The sequence below is a fragment of the Populus alba genome, chromosome 14 (assembly GCF_005239225.2).
Source record: "Populus alba chromosome 14, ASM523922v2, whole genome shotgun sequence".
NCBI classification, from domain to species: Eukaryota; Viridiplantae; Streptophyta; class Magnoliopsida; order Malpighiales; family Salicaceae; genus Populus; species Populus alba.
The window spans coordinates 15359845-15377744 of record NC_133297.1 but is presented as its reverse complement, the minus strand read 5'-3'; the positions used below and the strand labels follow the sequence as shown (position 1 = coordinate 15377744).

Genomic DNA, 17900 nt, shown 5'->3' with positions numbered 1-17900 from the left:
TATCCTAAGACAAATTCTTTTTGAAACATCATATTTATTTAAGTTTAATGTTTTAACAAGATATTCTTCTTGAACAATGATCATCTATGATATCTTACAGTACATATTATCATTATTATCATGAGCACTTATAAAAACTACATCATAAAAATATACTTCCTAGAAATAGAAGTTATTGTTGATAAATAAATTGTCTAAAACTTAAATTTATTTTGGAGATTAAAATACATAAAGTATGCTATAACAATGTCAACATTCTAATTTGATCCTATGTTTTTATTGCATTACCTAACTTTTTGGATTTTCAATATTCATTTGATTTGAGTTTGAGTTTGAGTTTGAATTTTAGATTTTAGTTTTTAGTTTAATCCCTAAATGAACTAATTGAACCCCTAAATTTGGGTGTTGTTTTTTTTATATGTATGACATTCAAATTATTACGAAGGATATTAGTATTCCAATAAGAAAGCTCTTAAAAAATACTTCGTTTTACCCAATTATGGGTCACACCAAAACTATGAAACTTTTGCTTATCAGATTAAAAACTGAACACAATACCCTTTTATTATGAGATCACATCACATAATTTTTCACTTGACGGTACAGATGGTACAACATCCTTTTTAACTTTACCTATAAAGAATTCATTTTTATTCTTTCTACACTTGTGATCGGGTTGGCAAGAACCTCCAGTGAAATTTTTTTTTTAAAAAAAGACCTTTTATCACCATTTATTAAGGTAAAAGCCTTGTTATTTTCCATACAATATGGACATGTTAATTTTTAATGCGTGCTCTAACAAAAAACTATCACATACACAGGAAAATCATTGATAGTCCACATCAAAACCATCTTCACCTAAAAATTATATTTCCTCAAGACATCATACATCAAAGTCTCGGGTGACAACAATTGATTCAACTCATCAATCAATGGTTGGAGATAAACATCTATATTCCTACCTAGATGATTAGGACCGGGTATGATTATGGATAGGAATATGAACTCTGGCTTCATACACATCTCTGATGGCAAGTTCTAAACCATGATTATTACCAGTCAATAATAATATAATGCAATAAATGACTCAAATGAATTGAATCTATTTATACATAACCCAACAAGTATATTTTATGGTTTTATTGAAAACTTAGGATGTACCCTATTAAGCTACTTTTAGGCTTCACCATCGGAAAAGTGCATTATGACTTAATTCACTACATCATGTGAATAATACCATGTCATCTGCTCAACAATCTTTAGAGAGATGGATAACTTTTGCAGTATAGGAGTGATTTAGAAGTATTTTAGTTTTTTTTATGTGTGACAAGAGTCTTTCCCCTTTCAGTTCTAGGTTTATACTGAGCATGCCTATAAGTTCTACACTTGGTCAAATTTGTATTTTCAAGACAGTACAAGATGCAAAAGTTTGGACTTATATTAATTTTTTAATATCTTAAACCAAGGGACTTCACATGGATTTAGTAATTTAGAAATTCTCTTTAAAGATATTCCCTTCGGGTAAAATGTTTTTTTGCCTATTTGATAATTTTATTGTAATTGATCTCAATCAATTCATGATTTGACTTGATAGTGAACACTTATGTAACGACCAATAATTTACTGTGATTTATATATGTATCCTATAATGGTTAATAAAAAATTTTCAAAAGTTCAAAAAACTTGATTGCGCCTGCATTTGATTTTTTATCTATGATTAAACATTCACCTGCATAATATTGATTTATTATCATTGCATCCATAACCATATTCCTATAATAATTACTATTATTATTACAAATCTTTACACATTGCTAAAATTAGAAGTTGACCTAACCATCCTTTCTACCATGGTCTTGTAAGAAACATATGGTTCTCTGTGTGTAAACCAACAAAAGTATTTTTCCATGAACCTTTTTTGTAGAAGATGCATCATAGAAATATATGGATTGAGAAACTTTTTTACTTTTACACCTCTGATTAGCACTTAAAAATGTATTTTTATCAAAGTTTTATATCATTATTTTGCACTTGAAGTATCAATAACTCATTAACTAAAACATGTTTTATACTAACATATCTAATAATATAAGATACCTTTAATGTATGGTAAATGTTCATCTTAAATGCAGGTCTATCACATAAATGAAAGGATTGATTGATGAGTTTAAATATTGAAATTGAAAGGACAAAGAAACGCCCAAACTTAGAAAGGAGATGCTGATTTAGTCCAAACTGGAACACTGTTAGGTAATTGGGTCATATCTGGAGCTGTAGATCTCGGATTTAGGTTTGCTTTATATGGATGGAAAGCTAAGACATAGGCCTAAAACTTTTATGGGAGTCCAAGATTTAAAAAGGCCATTTTTAAGTCCAAATTGTAGCAACAACAGAGAAGTTCGAATATGTCTTGTAGCCCAGACACTATTTAGTGTTTAACCCATATCTCGAGTTCTAGAAACCCAAATGACCTTAATTTTTTTTTCTTGGAAAGCTTAGACAATTTCCTAGAACTTTCATGAGTGGTTCAAATTCGAACGTTATCAATGATGTTTTGTTCAGACAAGAAGATAAGAATTGTCACCAAGTCAAGATGTGGCCACCCACTCAACAATTAGTCATCAAATCAATAGTTCCAAATTTTGACCAATAAAAGGAGGCATTTGCCATGCATTTAGGCATCTTGGTTGTTTAGATCAAGATCATTCTCTTTATTTCTCTCTTTATATTTTTGTAATGCTTAAGTTTTGCTTTCATTAATATCTTGTTTATGCTTTTCATTTTCTTTCCTTTACTTAGTTAACTTGTATGTTATTTATATTCTTATCTTGCTTATTTATGTTTCTCTTCTTCATTATGTTTAACTAAGTTTATTATGTCAAGGTGAAAAGGTTACACTAATAGTGTAAGAATAAGTATAATATAAACTCAATATGGATTTCAATGTTTATATCTTAAACAACTTGTTATTAACATGTCTTATCATTTTTATCTTATTAATTCTTAATACCTTGCTTGTTAAATGGTTAATCTAGATTTGTGTTGTATAACACTTGGTACAACAAATGCTTAGCACTTTCATAGCTCAATTGTATGATATAACCTACATCTATGCTATAAAAGGAACTTGATTTGTTGTTAACATAAGTTAGCATCATGAATTCTTGACAATATTTAAAAAATTGGTGTTACTTAAATAAGATAATTAATATGATCATGTTAACAATTTATAATGAGCTATTAATGACAAATTATCCAATTGAAACCTCTTTTGTGTGTGGTTTCCAGTTGAGTAATAAAAAGAATTTATATTATATTTGTTTGAAATATCATTAATGGATCCTCTAACCTTGTCATTTATTTTTATCATTGTTTAATCCTCACATTAATCAAACATCTCAAAGTTCTCTTTAACTTATTATTATTATTGTTATAGTTAACCTCCCTATGGTTCGACATCAGTCTTGCTGGGTTATTTATTACTTTGAGATTCCTACATTTGAGAGAAGACATCAATCTTTTGATCGTGTCAACCTCTTACATGAATATTTAATACCATATACACTAATATTTTTCAGATTAGATAATGTGTAATTAATAAAATCTTCAACCCCGTTACAATAATTCGCTATGCGCAACCCTTCAGGTAAAACTCGATACATACAAGAACAATCATTCATTACTGATATGAAACTTATATAGAATATTGATGACAACATGTTTTAATTAATAATGTTAACAAAAACAAATAATCAATACTTAATTAATTAGTTATCATTTATTGAATTCAAAATTATTCAATCTATTTTAATAGTACCCTTTAATGATTATCAATATTCTCCAAAAAAATTCAAATACCTCCAAATTTATCTAAATTTTCAACTTAACGATAAAATCAATAAAATATGGAACGTACTCATTAAATAACTCATTATTTATTTCATTATAAAATACATATGTTACAAAATCAAACTCAGTTTCATCAAATGACAAACAAATATAGTTTTTTAAAATCTCAAATAAACCCTAACATATACAAATAATACATTTATACAATAAATTTCTATAGAAAAAACCATAAAACAAGTAAACACACTAACAAACTACATATACTATATAAAATAACAAAATTTTAACATAAGAAAATGAGTAGTTTTGTTTACTTGATGTAGCGGATCTTAAAAAAAAAAAAAAAACTATAACATAGATATTGACAGACTGAGTGTTAGGGTGGATGAATTTGTAATGATTAGATCTTGATTTGTGATAAAATAGGGGAAATGTGTTGTTTTCTCCATAACAAAACATATAAAGAAGAAGAAATGAGAGAAGGGGAGAGAGGAGTAGTTTGTCGGGTTATAACTTAAATATTACCAACAAATTCACAGACAAATCATATTTCCATTTTTTTCATACCTTAATTTCTAATTGTAATCCCCTCGATGTTTATCAATAAAAACAGCTACGTCATTTTATGTCAGTAAATGTTACTCTAATTTAGTGATGTATTTTTTCTATTAGTGTTTCCATTTTTATTTGACAAATTAATAGGTAGTGATTTAATAATAATAATAATAATAATAATCTCCTATTTTTTTTGAATAAATAATTATGTAATTCTATATTTTATAAGTGGGTCAAACTGTAATTATTACCTATATAATTCTTTAAAGGTACAAAGAAAAGACAAAACATGAAGATGGTTTTTTTTTTTCCCTGTCTATTGAAAGACTTTTTGCATTACTGTAATTTTTTAGTATTAAAATGTACATGTGCATTTGTGTGCAAGGTATCTATGTGTGGAGTGTGTAAGCATATCATTTCCCATCCAATTAACCCAAAAATATAAAAAAGACTCTGATCCATAGTCCATACCATAAACTATATTTTTTAACATGTGAGGGTTAGAAAATCATCAGCAAATTATTAAAATTAAAGTTTTTAAATCTAATTAAGTAGTTAATCCGATCTAATATAAGAGTCATAAATTTTAACCAAATCATCAAAATATTTTATATCAACCCTAATTATATATATATATATATATATATTAAAATGATGGAGTTTTTATTAAAAATAAATAAATAAATCATCATTTATATTTTAAAAATAATTATGTTGGTATTAAAAATTACCAACAAAACTGCTAGGAAATATCTAAAGCAACAAATCTAACTCTTTTTTAACCATTTTATTAGGAAAACCTTAATAAAATTGTAAAGTAATATAAATATAGAGCATCGAAAATAGCCCTAGAAGTACATTTACACAAGTGTGTAGCAAGGAGAGAATTTTGTGGAAGAGGCCCGAAGGCACACCTTAAAATAACAAACAAACCTTCATGACATGTCATGGAGTGCCAAGAATCGGAGCATAACAACCAGGAAAGCAAAGCCAAGGCCAAAGAAAACGGTTTCATTTATATTTTTATCTGTCATTTACTATCATCTGCATCCCATTTTCTTCTCCTCTTATTCCGTTACTAAAACCCTCGTCGTCGTCGTCGTCCTCGTCGTCGTCGTCGTCCTCGTCGTCGTCGTCGTCATCTTTGCACCAAATCCTCAGCAGAAGATTTCCTGCTCGTGCATGTGTCCAAGATATGAAGGGACTCTTCAAGCCAAAACCCCGGACTCCCATGGAGCTTGTGCTACAAACACGTGATCTTCTCATCTTTCTTGACCAGAATACCGAAACTCGAGAACGCAAGCGAGAGGAAAAGGTACGTTCAGTATGCACTGATTATTCTTTCTTTCTCAATTTTTTTAGATCGATATCTTATAGATATTTAATAATGATGAGCAGATGTCTGAGCTGGGCAAACAGATTCTGGAGATAAGGATAGTTTTATTTGGGAATGGACAAGCAGAGCCGAATCCTGATGCTTGTGCGCATTTGGCTCGGGAGTTCTTTAAGCATGATACGTTCCGCCTTCTCGTTGTTTGTCTTCCAAAACTCGACTTGGGGGTAAGCTCATCAACCAAATATATATGCTTTCTTTAATTATTATTATTATTATTATTATTTTATGATTGATGAGACCGGTTTTGTGGGTTTCATGAGCACTCTTTGTTAATTTCAGGCACGTCAAAATGCTACTCATGTTCTAGCAAATTTGCAGAGGCAACGAGTTGGTGGGCGGTTGATTGCTTCCGAGTATCTGGAAAATAATTTAGACCTTATGGATGTTTTGCTCCCTGGGTAAACCAAAAATAAATAAATAGACTTTTGCTGTCAAGAAACAATACTTGTGGTTGTGATGTGTTCAAATTTTTTTTTTTCCTTACTAATTTCCTGCTAATGTGATTAGTTATGAAGATGGTGACATTGCTCTAACTTATGGTGCAATTTCGAGGGAGTGCATTCGTCATCAGATTGTGGCTAGGTAAGTTATATGATTTGGATTTTTTATTATTTGACTCTCTGAAATCTTATCAGCAATGGTCAATGATGAACGTTTTCATTAGCTATGTGTTTACTGGCTAAGGTTCAGATTTTGTTCCTGGTCAGTTTTGTTAGTCTTTAGAGACAATGGAGGGTTAATTATAGTTGAAATGAAGGCCGGATTCTTTTGCTGCAGAAAACTGAGGTGCTGATCTTGTTGTTGCTTCTTGTAGGAAATTTCTAGGCATAGTTGGCCCTCTTAAATGCATATTATCGTTCAGATTATATTCAAACTAGTAATTAGTATTTGGTTTTGCCTTGCAATCTAAGACGCAGTCCAGAAAGTTCATGATGAAGATACGAAATGCCTCCATCATTATAATAGGAAACACAGAACATAGCTAGGAGGTAATCGATCACTAACTTTTCCTGCAACATCTATTTTTTACCTGACCGAAACTTGTAGCACAAAGTTGTTGGCATTTTGTCTTTCTTCCCTCAAATAGACAAAATGAAGTAAATTTAAGACATCATAGGTGTATGCCAAGGGTAGCCGTGTTACCATTTTTCATTTTTATTCTGTAGTTCGACCACACTAGCTTCAGAATTGTCAAATATGGCTTAATTTCTGCTTTAGCACAATTAACGTGATCTATTTCAATAAATCTTATTGATTTCTCAGGTACGTATTGGGATCAGAGTACATGAAGAAATTTTTTACCTACATACAAATTCCACATTATGACATAGCATCAGATGCTCAGTCAACTTTTAAAGTATGTTGAACAGCTCTTTTACTTATTTATGTTCTTACATCTAAAATTGGTGTGCATATCGTGCTGGCAGAAAACTACTGCTTGTATTCTTCATAGACTAAGAGATTACCGATTTGATGTAACATTAGATCCATTAATGCTTTATTTTTCTAATCTATCTTGGAAGCCTTTGCAGCTGCTCTTACCATCAAAATATTTATGTAAATGATAAATTTGCAGGATTAAGAACTTCAGGATAAGTTTGTATCAGGAACATAATTTCTACTAGTCCTTACATGTGTTCATTGAAACCTGAGCAGGCAAAAAACCTTCGACCTCCACAATAACCATATTTTCTTTTTTGTTTTACTGTCTTCGCTATCTTCTACCTGTGGAGTTGGGATCAAGCTTCTAGCTCAAATAGCCTACCATTTATCTATCCATCATCCTATGGCCTTGTCAGGTTTAACCAGAATGTTTTGTGTTTGGATTTCTTGATGTATGCAATAACTTATTTATCTACACAATCCACACTCGGATTGTGTTTTAATATGTCAGTTCTATCAATAATCAGTATATTTGCCTAATGTTGTGCGTGGAACTTGTTCTTTTGTACTATTGTTCTTCATATGTTTCTAATTTTAAGAGTATGATCACTGACCCACTGCCACATTTTCACAGGAGCTCCTGACAAGGCATAGATCAACTGTTGCAGAATTTCTTTCTGCAAATTATGACTGGGTAAGCAGTTTAATCAATATCTCCTTTCTAGTCCAGTGAGGTTTACCTATATACATATATTACAGCAACTTGTAAAGTCTTCTCAAAGAACATGAATAGTGGATGATCCAATACAGCAGAGTGTCAACTAGTTTCACTGCTAAAATCAACAGCACTTAAGACATTGAACTGGAGGTAGATTCAGAGATATTTCATTATTGCCATTCATCCCTTACATGTTCATAATACTGATCTTATTAAACAATATTGTTCCTAGGATCAGTGAAACTTCATAAACAAATGATGTGAACTTGTTTAAGAATTATTGCTGGATTAGAAAGATCACCCTTCATCAATGACAGAGCCAGCTAAAAGTTTAACTGGTTGAGTTAGTTAGCAAGAGGTTTTCATTTACAAAGGAGAGGTTCGAACAGAGACCTCTTGGGAGAAAAAGGATACTAATGATAGCTAAGCCACATCTCATTGGCAAGCAAGAGCTTTTAAAGCTTTTCATCTGAAAATGGATGGCATCGTAAAAAGGAGGCCGCTGACAGCTCAGAACAGACTCTGCTTGAGGCATTGGAATGACAGTTCTATCATTCATCCCTCACATGTTCATAAGACTGATCCTATTATAAATTGTTGTTGCTAGGATCAATGGAGCTTCTTTAATAGCAGCTGTGAAATTGTTTACAAATATATTTCTGGATCAAAGATCGTACTGTAAGGCATTCTAATTAAAAGATCAACTAATTGAGTTTTTTAGATGAGCTTCTTAAGCTTATTCATCTGAAGAGGACGGCGTTGTAAAAAAGAGGATGCTGATTACTCATACCAGAGAGCATTAATGACAACCATAGGCATTGCTTATAATTTATGCTTGCAAAAATACCAGTTTGAAGTGGTATCAGACAATCTGTAGAATTATAAGACCAAAGTAATTGGCATGGATGTCACTTGGAGGTGATAAATACTGACCCTGTATAATCTCCATGTTGATGGTGTGATTAAACATAACATAACCTTAGTTACTTACCTTTTTCCTTCCATTTTGTTAGTGATTAATTCCTATTACCAATATCTTACGTGACAACAAATTTTCCCTTGTTCCAGTTTTTCCAAGGATTCAATTCACAATTGCTACAATCTCCCAGTTACATAACCAGAAGGCATGCTGTCAAGGTAATACAAGATTCACAGGAGCAATCTAAAGTTTGCATCATTTGTTGATTTATATTTGTTTTGATAAAATCATCTTCGACCAAATTTATTTATATTGATTTTCTATAAAAAAAAAAAAAGAGGTTACAGTGGTATATGTCTAAATCCCATTGCTGGGAATTAATAAGCTCAAATATTTGAAAGCAGCTATAAGCGTGAAAAAAAAAGTGAAATGGGAAATCCTTTTTGATTTTATTTTCTCTGAGGGTTTTCCTTCGTTGTTGTTTTCCCAAAAAAAAGAAAGCAGAGATATTTGTTAAGGAGAAATAGAATACAACATCTTTTCTGACTAGCGTATAATGTGCTTCAGCTGTTGGGATACATGTTACTTGACCGCTCAAATTCTGCTGTGATGGTTCGGTATGTGAGTTCATTGGAGAACATGAGGATCTTGATGAACCTTTTCAGGGTATCCCCCCCTCCCTCTCTGATAACCATATTTGTACACAGCATGTACATGTGTTTGTATAAAATCTTAGTACTTCTATACCACTATAAATCTTGGTTCCTTCATTTGCAGGATTCAAATAAGACAATACAACTGGACACGTTTCATGTGTTCAAGGTAGTGTAGTAAGATATTTGGATATTGTAGATATTTTGTCTGCTTTTATTGATCTGTCATATTTTAATTAACCTTTTGTAAATGATAGTTATTTGTAGCAAATAAAAAAAAGCCTCCTGAGATCATCAGTGTACTTGTTACAAATAGAAGCAAGCTTCTTAGGTTTCTAGGCGACTTCAGCATTGATAAAGGTGAAAGTGGTATAATTAGAAAACGAAGTTCTGAAGTTTGTAGTCCTTGTTACCTTATACTAGATTGCTAATGAAAACAAGGATATTAATTCTGCTTAATTATTTTCAGAGGACGAACATTTTGAAGCTGACAAAGCTGAAGTCATCAAAGAGATTGCCACTCTAGAAATCATCGGTGAGCGCTCATGCACAGATGCAGATGATTGTGAGGTTAAGTCTTAAATTGTCCTTAAATTTACAACATTTTTGCATTTGGGAAACTGTTTAGGATCTAGTTTATCCCTGGTCTTTGTTACTTCTGCTAGAACTTGTACAAGAGTGTTCCTATTTTATTATATGTTGGTTCTGTTTAGAATAAATGTCTTTGAAGCACCTGTGCCTTTAGTCAAACCGCATTTCAGGTGCTACTAATTGTTTCTTCCCCTCGTCGAATACCATAAAATCTTGTCAACCATGAAAATCTCACCTCCAGAAAATCCCATCTTCCTATGACTTAAAAGGAGTAGTCTTCCGAAACAGTTTTCATGATATTTTTGAATAACCACATAGTTTTCCGAAATGAAGGTTGACATTTTCCAAAACCGAATTTCTACTTCTTATTACTGCTTTCAGACCGCATGACTCAACAGTTGTTGGAAACTTTCTATGCCATGACAGGATGCTTCCCAATCATCGCCTGCTCTTCCATTAATCAGATAATGCGTGAACCAGAGAATGACAGATGCCTTCTAGAGCTCCTCCCACTCTGGAAGTGCTCAGGGGTCATATACATATTATTACATTTCAATAAAGTGCTAACTGGGCCATGCTAGACTTCATTTTAAAAAGTTATGTGGCTACAATTGGACCAATCCCATGTATGACAAACCGCCAAAGGCATCAGGTACTGCAGACCTGACAAGGAGATAAAACCAGCTTTCTAATCTCACCCTCGACTCCACACAAAAATACAATAACCAAAGAAGACTATGATGATGCTACCCTCCATCCATCCCTGCCTGCCTGCTGGCTAGAATATGGCAGATCGCAGAATTTCCCAAAAGAATAAATAGCAGGGCTGTATTTGTGAATTATGACCAAATAAAACAAGTACAAGCTCTATTAAATCATATATGTGATCCAAAAATACATCAACCGTCATGTAATAGAATGCCGAGAAATAAAAATAAAAAAACCGGAGCTCGCTAATGAACTTCTAATCAGGTGGTATACATAGAACACAGAGCATGTTAAGTGATGTTAAACCAGCCATCAGTTACGCAGTCTGCTGTGCCCTGGAGCCATATACATTTTCTCCATTAACATGCCTATCAGAACTTGCAGCTTTCTTTCTCTTGATCACAATGAACCAAGTTACTGCTTCCATAACAGCCGCCACAACCACAAGAAATATTAGAACACCAGTATAAGCCTTTTTCCAGTTATCCTCACTGTCCAAAACATCAAATCCCTCAAAGATGTTAGCAATGCTCAGAATCACGGTAGTATATCCGATGGAGTGGTGGTATATGTTCCAATACAGTCTGTATTTGTGGTCTGGCTTTGGCCTCAAAAGCAAGGCAAGCACCTGCAAACAGGTCGGCAATGCATTACTTGTGAGAAGACTAAGCTACAAGGTAATTTTTACATTACTTGAGTACAAATTACAGTGGGGACATCGGTTTTTTTGCCGGAGAACAGAGAGCCTAAAAAAGTAAGTCCATCTATTTTTACTTTCTGTTTCTTCCCTTTTGAAATAGGGTGGATGGTTTCTAAAAACGTTGATGGAATGGGACGTTGCAACCAGATGCCGGTGGCTGATCTTGAAAATATCCTGCATTAATTGAGTATGTTTGAAAACAACATGAAGAACATGCTGACTTTTCAGGCATGCTTTGATACGAGGAAAGAAATCTAGAAACTATCGATACCATGTTGTACTAATGGAGGCTGAAAGAAGTTTAATGACAATCAAGTTTCAATTAATTGCTCTAAGCTAGAAGACAGGAAAAAAAAAAAAGAGCGATGTGCTAGTAAATACCTGAAGGGTTCCAAGGGCGAAGATGATCATGCCAAGATTTCTGTGGGTATCATAGGAAATTCCAGGACTATCGCTTCCGAGTTTTATACCAGTCGCCCATCCAGCAATCCCGACAGCATAACCGGAAGTTTGGCAAGTAACATGCAGGTAAAACCATGCTGGACCTGCTGACTTGAACACCTTCAGGTACCTTGCTATAATGATTCCCACAGGCATAAGAATTCCCCAACTCACTGCATTTAATACTCCATGAACCTGAAAAAAAATCAATTAAATCACCTTTAGAATCACAAGTTAGAAAAAAAAAAAAAAAAAAGTTAAACCCATGCCCTGATATCATCCTCCTCCTATAGCTATACATACTGCATAATTAATTGACCGTCCACTTACATTTCTCTTTCGTTGTTTTGAGGTGGTTCCACCGGTTGTTGTTACTGATCCATTTATAAAATCTACAGTCCCCATCGATTTCCCATTTTGTCCGTTGGTTGGATGTTGACCAGGATTACCTCCGTTCAGAGGACCTTCTTGCCAAACCTGGTTGGTCAAACGCAAGCTATCTGTAAGCTGAAGTGTTGCAAATATTATCATATCCCCATTGGAGGAAAACTCCGCGGCAATACTGGGGACATCGAAACTCAATCTACCAGGTTGCATGTTTGGGTTATCATTTAACTGGGTTGTGTAAGCAAGAATGGAGCCATTGGGGTGCTGGAACGCTACAAGAGCCTGTGAACCAGCCATCGCTCGCCGGCTAGGATTTAGAGCCCATGATATCCAGTTAGATGTCGATGCTCCAGATTTGCGAAACGCAATATCAGCTGTCAGGTTCGATGGGTGGTAATTCCAGTGAAGAGAACAGCTCAACTGTGGAAGGTCATTGCAAGTGCTGTACGATCGGTTTCCAGAGAAAGTATAGTTCCCGCAAGTTTGAGCCAGAGATGGGACACATAAGGAGATCAATAAAGTGCAAGACAACAACAGAGTTGCTAAAGACTTATCCATGGCTGGTTGCTGCTTATAGAAGCAGGGATTGATGTCAGGGATGAGATGCCGACGTACAGAGGAAAAGCAAGTTTCAGCCCCTAAATGGAATAGCTACAGAAACTGTTTCCTGATGAGATTCTGGTTTCTGCGGGTGGATGAGAGAGTTGTGAATCCAGAAACTTGAGATTTATAGGATTCCTCTTGTAAGAAGAGAGGAGGCGTCTTTCGAGGAAGAAGTTATCGAGGGAAAGTGATATATACAAAACTGCCTGGATTAGCTGTGCATGGTTTTCAACAGATGCTTCTATAAAAATAATCTCGACTCAGTTCTTATCTATTTTACATTTCCTCATCTATCAATGGATTCTCAGTTAGGTTCTTGTGATAGTTTTAGTTAATCATAATATTATATAATAACTTGAGACTCATATAATTTTATGTATGAATATCACGTGAAATAGTTTGATGGTTTATATAAATATAAAGAAATTACGTGAACTTCACATTAATACTGATAGTTCTATTAACGCAATGATTGAGAATTCATCGATACATTAACGATTTAAATAATTTAATCGAGATTGTCTCATCTTTAGGAGGCCTTGCTGTGAAAGCAAGAAATCATGAGAGCTTTGTCTTGGCCACTTGTTGCTGTTTATTTAGGAATTTAAAGTATTTTTTATTTAAATAATTATTAATATTTTACTTTAAATGATTATATTTTGGACTTATTTATTAATTTGATGTGTTGATATTAAAATTAATTTTAAAAATTAAAAACATATTATTTTAATACACTTCTAAATTAAAATTACTTTAAAAAACAATAACACCACCCTTTCAAATACTTCACGTTACATTAAAATATATATATATATATATATATATATATATATATATATATATATATATATAGTGATTGTAAAAAAATAATAATTAAAAAAAAGAGGCGTGTGCCTACCACAACCTGCAACTAGCTGTCAACCCGGCCATTGATGCTTCTCTCAGAGCAAAAGATACATACATACATATATATATATATATATATACATACATACATACATACATACATATATATATATATATATAGTGATTGTAAAAAAAATAAAAATAAAAGAAAAAAGAAAAAAAGAAAAAAAAGAGGCGTGTGCCAACCACAACCTGCAACTAGCTAGCTGTCAACCCGGCCATTGATGCTCTCTCAGAGAAAAAGATATATATATATATATATATATATATATATATATATATATATATATATATATATATATATAAAAAGATGGATATGATGTGTTTGCGTGACGTCTAAAGGAGTGGAAAGGGGGGACCTACGGCAGCAAACCTTTCAAATCCCATTATTGTATTCATTTCCTGTTTTGTCCACAACCTCTATAAAATCATTTAGTTTCAAAATTCATTTTCAAACAACCCATAATCATATTCATATATGTTTTAAAAACATTTAAATAAAAATTATTCATATAATGAGGTGTAATATATATTATATACATAGATATTTTTTTTCTAATGTACAAGTGGATATATAGTATATTAGATAGATTTGTTAATTAAGAGTCCACAATTCTTAAATATTCTTAAAAGGAGCGTTAAGAACATTAATAAAATAATAAAATTTTCACTGAAGTGGTGGTAGTACAAATCTTGGTTTTTGGTAGTACAAGTTTCTCTTTTTATTTAAAATTTTTTTTTTGAAGTATGATTATAATTATTTTTTAAAGTATTTTTTATATTAAAATATATTAAAATAAAATTTTTTTTATTTTTAAAATCAGCGCATCAAAACAATTTAAAATATACAAAAAAAATTAATTTTTAACAAAAAATAATAATAATTTAAATTTTTTGGGAACGCAGTTACACCGTATTTTCAAATGGTGTCTTAGTATTATGATAACTGTATTTTTTATTTAAAAATATTTGAAAATAAAAGGAATATTAATTTAAATTAAAAAATTAAATTTTAAATATTGTTAAAACATAGTGTTACAAATATAAATAGAACATTCTCATTAGTAGAAGTACAAATCTTGATGTGTTGGAAGTACAAGTTTCTTCTCTTAATAGTAAAAAAGTAATAAGACCACTTGCCTTATCATTGATTATTCCCATGAAATCAAGAAATGCCGGTGTATAGAGGGTGTTAGATGTTGTGGTTGACTGTAATTTTATAAGTTTTTTAAATTTTTATTTTTTATTTTAAATTATATTTTTGTATTATTTTTATTATATTAATATCTAAAAATAAATTTTAAAACATAGAAAAAATATTATTTTAATATATTACTAAATAAAAAACTATTATTTTCACAATCACCCCCACTACGTAAGACACGCGCACAACGGCGTAAGCGCGTTGACTGAAGTCTCAACTACTGTATATTTGAATTCTTGTGGGCTTGTCAGGTAACGTGGAATTTGGAATTATGAATAGAATAAAATATATGTGTGTGAATGGAACATTTTGTGAACTTCCGTTTGACCCACTGGATCTCGAAGACTTTCCGGTGACGTTGTATGAGGTTAGTCGGGTGACTGGGACACGGTGGATGCTTTGCTTGCCGTGGTGGTCCAGCTTAACAAAGTGCGAGCATACAACCTTGTCTAACTGGCGAGTTTAGAAATATTGCTGTAGTTATTTTTAAAAATATTTTTTATTTAGAAAAATATATTAATAATATATTTTTTAATTTTTAAAAATTATTTTTAAAATCAGTATATCAAAATAATTTAAAAATATTAAAAATATATAAATTTAAAACAAAAAAAATAAAATTTATTTAAAAATACTTTTGAAACACAATACCAAACATGCCATGCTTTCTAGATATTTGATATTCTAGAATTGACAACAATTAAAGTTAAAATTAAAACTAATGACCATGGCATGTTTTTTTTATTTTTCCTAAGTTGCTTAGTTTTGTTTTTATTTTTATTTGATCTTTTAAATTTTAGTTTATTTAAGATTAGGATTAATGATTTGACTTGGTTAACTTACGGAAAGTTTCTTACAATGTTTAAAAAATAATCTGAAATTAAATTAATGTTCAGTTTGGCAAAACCAAATTTAATTTTAATGATTAAATATAATTAAAATTGTGAGGACGACAACTAATATTGGGAAAAAAATCACATAATCTATTTTGTGAGGGTTCCTGCATCTCTGGGTGTGTGTTTAGCATTTTTAGTCCCTAGACAAATTCAATGTTGAACAAATTCACAACCTCCGAGGTCTTTGCATTTTGATGCAATACTTCATTTTCTTCACGTTTTATTCCTTGAGCATGAGAGAGGAGAGAAGGTATCCGGAAAACACCAAAAAAGAAAACAAGGTTGGTTTGTCCGATTCCAACAAAAAAACATGAGCAAACTTGATGTTAAAGTGTTCATCTTTACAAGAGAAGTGCATTTAAAGGTGTTTTCGGTTTCTATATGGGAAAAAGTAAATCACTCCGGAGATAGAGTTTTTAGCATGTTTTATTTTGTGTTTATAAACATTTTGTTTTGTGTTTGATAAATTTGGTTTTTAGGGGTTTTAGAGGTTTTTATTAGGTGATTTTTATTGAAAATTTATTTAAAATCTTCAACGATATTACAACAACTTCTACAGCTGTTGAATTCTAGGTAGACAAGCGACAAGTTGTCCATCCTTTTAAAAAAAATAATAAATTGGCCAAGGTACATGGGCCTGCTCAAACCCATGCACTCAAGCTTGTTCGTTTTACGGCACAGGAGAGAAGGTATCCGGAAAACACCAAAAAAAAAAAAAGTTGGTAAGTCCGATTCCAACAAAAAAACATGAGCAAACTTAGTGTTAAAGTGTTCATCTTTACAAGAGAAATGCATTTAAAGGTGTTTTCGGTTTCTATATGGGAAAAAGTAGATCACAATGGAGATAGAGTTTTTAGCATGTTTTATTTTGTGTTTATAGACTTTTTGTTTTGTGGTTGATAAATTTGGTTTTTAAGGGTTTTAGATGTGTTTTTTAGGTGTTTTTAATTGAAAATTTATTTAAAATCTCCAATGATTTTACAACAACTTCTATAGTAGTTAAATTCTAGGTAAACAGATGACAAGTTGTCCATCCCTAAAAAAAAAGTAATAAATTGGCCGAGGCACATGGGCCTGCTCAAACCCAAGCACTCGGGCTTCTCGTTTTAAGGCTTAGGCCCGCACATGTGGCTTGTGTTTTTTTTGTCCTTTTACTTTTTTATGGTTACTTTTTTTTTTTAATGTGATCCTTTTATATCTATTTGATTTAAAGTTAGGGTTGATGATTTGTCTTGATTAACTTCGCAAAGGTTTCATTTTTCTTTTTCTTTTTTCTTTTTTTTGTCAATTTCATTTTTCAACATTGAATTTTTGTTAGTTTTTTATTGATTTTTTTTCTCAATTTTATTTTTCAATATTTGGTTGATTAAGAATTAAACTTTATAATTTATTTTAGCTTTCTTTTTATAGGGTTATCGCTGCCTTAAACAAATATTTTGATATTAAGTTGGTGCTTGATTTTATGAGTATTCTATTTTTGTTATCATATGGTTAAATAAAGAATAGTCTAAATTTTTTTAAAAAAAAAAAAACAGTGGAATTCACAACCTAAGTTAAGTGTTTGATGGGTGAACCCGAATTGATCTGAATCGATCCAATATATCATTATCTCAATATTTTTTAAAAAAGATGAGTCACTTTAGTCTTTTTTTTTTTTTTTAATTTTCATAAAGCTAAAAAACACATTAATGCCTACTGTACATTAGCCTATCTAATTATATATAAGCTAAAAGGCATTAGCCCTTCATTGTGCGAATCCATAGTGAAGGGCTAATTTTGTCCTTGGTGGGCAAGGTTAGCTTTAGGGGTACATATGTCTTTTCCATGAGGCTTATCAGTAGTTATGTTAAAGAAGGGTGTTAATTAGTAATTTCATGTTTTTTCTACAGTATAATTACCAAATAACCCTTTAAAACTATTCCCCTTGGTTTAGGGACTTTTCGGGTTTTTTCTATTTTTTTATGTATGTCAACTTAAATATCCCTAAAAAT

At 31.6% G+C, this 17900-nt stretch overlaps 2 protein-coding genes across 3 annotated transcripts; one reads left to right on the top strand and one right to left on the bottom strand.

The window, feature by feature from the left end:
* Nucleotides 1-5380: 5380 nt before the first annotated feature.
* Nucleotides 5381-10170, top strand: LOC118033182 (putative MO25-like protein At5g47540). Its single transcript, XM_035038102.2, has 11 exons — nt 5381-5719; nt 5803-5964; nt 6080-6198; nt 6308-6382; nt 7064-7157; nt 7818-7877; nt 8970-9038; nt 9388-9486; nt 9598-9642; nt 9731-9833; nt 9943-10170. Exons 1-11 carry the CDS (start codon nt 5600-5602, stop codon nt 10053-10055), a joined length of 1059 nt encoding a protein of 352 aa, XP_034893993.1. The 5' UTR covers nt 5381-5599; the 3' UTR covers nt 10056-10170.
* A 741-nt stretch (nt 10171-10911) lies between these two features.
* On the bottom strand, nt 10912-13226 carry LOC118033054 (cytochrome b561 and DOMON domain-containing protein At5g47530). Of its 2 annotated transcripts, none has more exons than XM_035037929.2 (3): nt 12244-13215; nt 11854-12108; nt 10912-11400 (listed from the first exon to the last, which is right to left on the bottom strand). In XM_035037929.2, the coding sequence occupies exons 1-3, from the start codon at nt 12856-12858 to the stop codon at nt 11089-11091; spliced, it is 1182 nt and encodes a 393-aa protein (XP_034893820.1). In that variant the 5' UTR covers nt 12859-13215; the 3' UTR covers nt 10912-11088. The 2 variants fall into 2 exon arrangements, with proteins under 2 accessions (XP_034893820.1, XP_034893888.1); XM_035037997.2 differs by lacking the exon at nt 10912-11400 and adding an exon at nt 11407-11646 and having other exon boundaries at nt 12244-13226.
* Between the last annotated feature and the right edge of the window lie 4674 nt (nt 13227-17900).

What these genes read in the sequence shown, in the direction of transcription:
- LOC118033182 (XM_035038102.2), top strand. Translation starts at nt 5,600, where the DNA reads ATGAAGGGACTCTTCAAGCCAAAACCCCGGACTCCCATGGAGCTTGTG. An exon ending in AACGCAAGCGAGAGGAAAAG is followed by an intron (nt 5,720 to 5,802) that starts GTACGTTCAGTA and finishes AATGATGAGCAG; the next exon opens with ATGTCTGAGCTGGGCAAACA. An exon ending in TCTTGATGAACCTTTTCAGG is followed by an intron (nt 9,487 to 9,597) that starts GTATCCCCCCCT and finishes CTTCATTTGCAG; the next exon opens with GATTCAAATAAGACAATACA.
- LOC118033054 (XM_035037929.2), bottom strand. Translation starts at nt 12,858, where the DNA reads ATGGATAAGTCTTTAGCAACTCTGTTGTTGTCTTGCACTTTATTGATC. An exon ending in CAAAACAACGAAAGAGAAAT is followed by an intron (nt 12,109 to 12,243) that starts GTAAGTGGACGG and finishes ATTTTTTTTCAG; the next exon opens with GTTCATGGAGTATTAAATGC. An exon ending in TCGCCCTTGGAACCCTTCAG is followed by an intron (nt 11,401 to 11,853) that starts GTATTTACTAGC and finishes ACCTGTTTGCAG; the next exon opens with GTGCTTGCCTTGCTTTTGAG.